At 28.3% G+C, this 5,345-nt stretch overlaps 1 protein-coding gene across 1 annotated transcript; it reads right to left on the bottom strand.

The window, feature by feature from the left end:
- Positions 1-1,602: 1,602 nt before the first annotated feature.
- LOC100201163 (uncharacterized) lies at positions 1,603-5,335 on the bottom strand. Its single transcript, XM_065820185.1, has 4 exons — positions 5,198-5,335; positions 5,000-5,101; positions 1,920-2,168; positions 1,603-1,694 (listed from the first exon to the last, which is right to left on the bottom strand). The coding sequence occupies exons 1-4, from the start codon at positions 5,198-5,200 to the stop codon at positions 1,635-1,637; spliced, it is 414 nt and encodes a 137-aa protein (XP_065676257.1). The 5' UTR covers positions 5,201-5,335; the 3' UTR covers positions 1,603-1,634.
- Positions 5,336-5,345: the final 10 nt, after the last annotated feature.

Raw genomic sequence — 5,345 nt, forward strand, 5'->3', positions numbered from 1 at the left:
CCTTGCTTAAAAGCAAATGAAACTGATTTGGAACCTAGGTAAGAGACAGTTGCATTACTTTTGTGGTATAAAGAAGACATAGTGTTAACTATTTGGAAAGGTAAACTTTTATCAAAGAGAATCTCCCAGTTGCAGCTGTCAAAAGCTTTTTCAGCATCTAAAGAACACAAATAAATAGGCGAATTATTGTTGTAATGCTTAATTGTTTCGCTTATAACAAATTCAGCATGCAAGGTTGAACTCTTACTATTATCAAAACTCCAATTAAAGTTTTCAAACTTTAATTAGTTAATAATTTTTGCGCAAACCTTTTCGATTAAATATGAAATTAGCAAATCAATTTATAAATAATTTTATAAGAATTAATTTATAATACGAAAATTAAAAAAAAACAGAAGCGAAAGCCTAATTTGGCTTTTCCTTCTGTCCCTTCAAACTTCAACATTAACTAATGCTCAGTAATAATGCGGCTGTTTTTATTTATTGGTTAACGAAATTCTTTCGTACAGTAGAACTACTTATTTCGATTAGTTACTTGGCGGAATTTCAAGCAGATCGAGCTAAGTAAAATTCCGATTGAAAAGTTTAGACCTCGAGATCAAATGCAACCGCTGTATAAATTTTAACAATACAAACAATATTATACCATAAATTAACGATTTTTGATTAATCAACGAAGTAAACCTAGTATAGGACTCGGGAATTATATAAACCTATTGCAGGCGGTACCAAATATTTAAGAGTCAATTAAATTTGATATAAATAAACCAACTTCACTAAGACTATTAACAAGATCTTCCCGTTTGGCATTGAAATTTCTGTCGCCATCTTGAATTATAACGCACTTAAAAAATACTTAATGTGACAATACTTTATATAAGCATCAGTAGACTAACGCATGTGCAAAATATCATATTCTAATTTTATCTACTACGATCGACTTAACGTTACAGCGACCCAATACAATATAAACTTATACGTCTTCATCGTTTACCTCGCTCAAAGAAGGTAATTCTAAGAGTCGTTAGTTTTATTAAACTGGACGTTGAGTTAATTAAACTTTCATTAAAATTTAGCTACCCAAGACCTTTGCCTATTTTAGTCTCATTTAGAGTGGAGCGTCTGATAATAATTTAACCAACAACGGACGAAACTTAGCTTAGTTCGACTTAGAATTCACACATTTAAAATTAACGTTTATATACATATTTAATACTTTTTGAATTGCAATGAAAATTATCGATAGCAATTTAGACGAAAGCAGATAGCCCACTCTAGCTAACTTAAACCTAGAAGTGCTTTAGTCAAAAACAAATGTTTACTACACAAATACTAATGCAGTAACTATGAATTTTCGTATAAAGGCCGTCTGGCTAAAATCTTGCTAGAGCATTCTCCGCCAGGTGAAATTAATATTATAGTTTGATTAATTTTGCGGAATAACAGCTTTCTTCTTTGAATCATGTATTTACTTTGTGCAAAAATTAATTTATCATCATTATAAATAGTTATATTGGCATAAGACTGTGCACCCCACCCTCTTATAAAAAGTAATTCTATTTGTTTTAATGTTTTGATCCCAACATAATAAAGAGACAAAAATTGCAAATACGCTTAGTAATTTATAAGACTATTTACTTCTTTCGTGCATCAGCTTTCATCAACTTCAGAACTGCTTTTATTTTTCGATTTTTCTAAAAGAAAAACATTTTATTAGTATTAAAAACCTAACTACACCATTTGATAAAAAAAAGCACTTTGCACTAAAGAATAAAAATAAATTTGCTTTGAAAATATTGTTTAAATGTGATTGACGAGAATAATTTTCAATAAAGTCAACTCAAATAACTTGAGATAACAGTTATAATTAAGTATTTAAGCTAACTGCCACAGGATTGAACTACAAGAAATAAACTTACATTCTGTTTGGCATTTTTACTCTTGAACCTATCAAAGTCATTTAAGTTAGATTTAGCAATTCTGTTTTTAAGTTTTGCACACCAAGCTGTTTTATCCCATTTAGCATTAATTTCGCTTTTTTCATACTGCTTACGAACAGCACCACTTCGTGCACCAAGAGGAATATCTATCTTTAAGTCTGTTAAACTTAAGTCTTTGAAACGCATTACTTGACGAGGGATGCCATTCACAGGATTTTCAACTATTCCCTAAAAATTAATGTAACCATTAGGAAAGAAGCCAAATTTAGGGCAAATAAAAATAAAAAAAAGCGTGAAAAAAACCCCCACAAGGTATCGATATTTACCTTGTACTTAAAGCCAAATAATTTAAAAATAATTAAGGGCATTTTGCTGCTTAAATGTAAAGAGGTAAACCTCAATATTTCTGGAACTTTTTTTTGTAATCGTAATTTTTTATATTTACCCCAAATTTGGCCTTCTTGTATATGTGGCTTTTGAAAATATTTTTTTTAAACACCTCTAGTAAAAATGCAATAATTCTAATATTTTTGCAAAAAAAAGGTAAAATATAAGTGACACATTAAATGCACAATCAGAATCCTTTGTAACAATCATCTTAATCATAGGTGTCCTAAGGTTATGAATCATCACCAGTGCATTTTATTTCTAGTAATATTTAATTAAAAGCCACAAATAGAGAAGAAAAGTTTAACAAGATTATTAACACAAAACCCTAAACAATTAAAACAAGCACTGCTGCACACCACTCATGTTACACGGAGAAAAAAAATTCAACCATGCAGACAGTGATTAAAAACAGAAGTGGAAAAAGATAACAAAGAGTATTTATAAAAAACAAACATAAAAACTAAAATTAGCTGTACTTATATACAAGTTATTCAGGTGCAACAATATCAATAAAACATAAAAGCTGCACATATCAGATTCCTCATTACAATCATATTACTCATAGGTGTCCTAAGGTATAAATCATCATAAGTGCTTTGTAAAAGTTATCTGAAAAAACATTAAAAATTGTCAAGAGGCTTCCAACCATTACAAATTTATGTTGTAACTGTATTTTCCTTCTATTATTATTTGTGCACTTGGGAACGAATGAGTAACTACTAAATTGGTTAGCCATTAGCTTTTATGTGCATTTTAAAACCAAAATAATCACCTAACAATACAGCCAGAATGATTAAACAAATCACCTAACAATACAGCCAGAATGATTAAAATCATGCAAGTGAGAAATTACTAATTTAAAAAAAAATTTTTTTTTAGAAAAGAAAATTGTATCACTAAATTTATTTAAATGTCAAGAGGCTTCCAACCATTACAAATTCATGTTGTAACTGTATTTTCCTTCCATTTCTATTTGTGCACTTGGGAACGAATGACTAGTGATTGACAATACCAGGCATTAGCTTTTTGTGCCGACTATAATTTTAAGTATTACTTTGGTTATAACTTACTAATTGCTATTTTTGTATAAATATATACTCTCACTGCCTTCAAAAATTTTAACTTTTAAAAATTTTAATATTCATTAACACAAGAAATAGCAAAGAGATGATTGAATATTTTGAATCTTTATAAATATATTATTGAAACTAATAAGATTTTTATATAAAAAATTATATATTTTTTAAATATTAAAAAACTATAACTTGACACCAAAAAAAAAAAGTTGTAAGGACATCAAAAAAATTATTTATAAAATAAATCTAAAAAAATCTTATACTTAAAACAACCTTTAAGTGTTTGGAGGCTTCCAACCATTACAAATTTATGTTGTAACTGTATTTTCCTTCCATTATTATCTGGGCACTTGGGAACGAATGATTAACTATTGATTTTGTTAGCCATTAGCTTTTTGTGCCATTTAAAATTAGTAGAAAAACTAATTAGAGTAATTTAACTTATAGTATTAAAATCTTATTTACTTATGGTAGTAATAATTTTAGGGTACTCAAAATTAGTTTTAAGAAAAGTTTTCTAGGATGTGTAAACATAGCACCATTATAAAATACTAATAATTATGAATATTACTGTCTAAATCCTTACAGTCAACGAATGTACGCATATTTTGTGTTAATCCCCAATGACCAGTCAATGCATGAACATTTAACTGCATCCATCACTCATGGTCAACTGATAAAATTGCACTCAAATTAATTTTAAATTTTAGATACACATGTTTTCATTTAGATAAATATGTTTTAAATTATAAAGAGGCTAGTAAAAGGGTTAATTACATATTTGACAAGATTAACTTGTTGAAACATGGGTCTCAAATAACTGATATATATTTAAATTAAATTATACAAAGTGTCAGGTTCAAAGAGAAGTCAAATCTCTTTTCTAAACAAAGGGAGTAGAAAACACAGTAAATATTTTAAATAAAAGAGAGAAATGCATCTCCTACATTAAAAGCATCAAACAAATTACAAAAAACTATATACAAAAAATAACAAATTTTAATAAAACAATAAAATTCAATAGGGAAGGATTTAACTAGAAAATGTGAAAAGCAACCCTTAATGACAAAACAAAATGGCTAGAAACTGTGAATGGAATTATAGACCAGCATGCACATTTTAGTTAAACCTTTTTTTGTGACACATTTAGACAATGTTGTTAATGTATAGAGCGGTTTCATAAAAATTAAAACTAGTTGAGACTTGTAGACAAGAAAGAGACTTAATGGCAATAAAAGTTATCACCGGTTGCTAATTTGTTAGTAAAAAATTAAACAAGCTAACAACATTCACAACTAAAAAACATTCAAGTACATTAGTGTATTAATACTCTGAAATATAAATCTTATTCTGAATGTGAATTCTTAAAGTGCATTTTCTAAAAGTAAAGTGTTTTATTACCATGCATACTACAATCACAAGATTTTGAACTTCTGAAAAACTATAATTATTATAGCATTAATGATATTTAAACATTACATTTAACAATTATAAAACTATATTCTTCAACTTTAATAAAAAAAAGCAAGGCAACACAATTACGCAAGAAAGATGTTAAATATATTGTTATTGTAAAATTTTATCAAAACTTACTCTTTTTAAGTCGACTATATCACAAATGACAACCAATTTTCCTTCGTATTTTCCTAAGTTCACTAAGGCTACACGACCGGCCTCAACAAACCTCGTATAGACCTAAACATGGCAGTAAATGATTCATAAGAACAACCACATTTGTAATTTAAACGCTCAACCGAATGAAAATAATATAAAGCGTGCAAGTTTACCAACCATTTTGCGTTCTGTGTTCGCTCAAAAAGGCTGAAGAAATTCGACGAATGATGGTCGTTGGTTCAATTTTTCATATTACCTCCGGAATGTTTCAAAACTTAAAATAAAATACTGCTAGAAACGGGGGTTAAAAATGGTATCACTAACT

This window comes from Hydra vulgaris, chromosome 15, assembly GCF_038396675.1.
Source record: "Hydra vulgaris chromosome 15, alternate assembly HydraT2T_AEP".
Lineage (NCBI taxonomy): Eukaryota > Metazoa > Cnidaria > Hydrozoa > Anthoathecata > Hydridae > Hydra > Hydra vulgaris.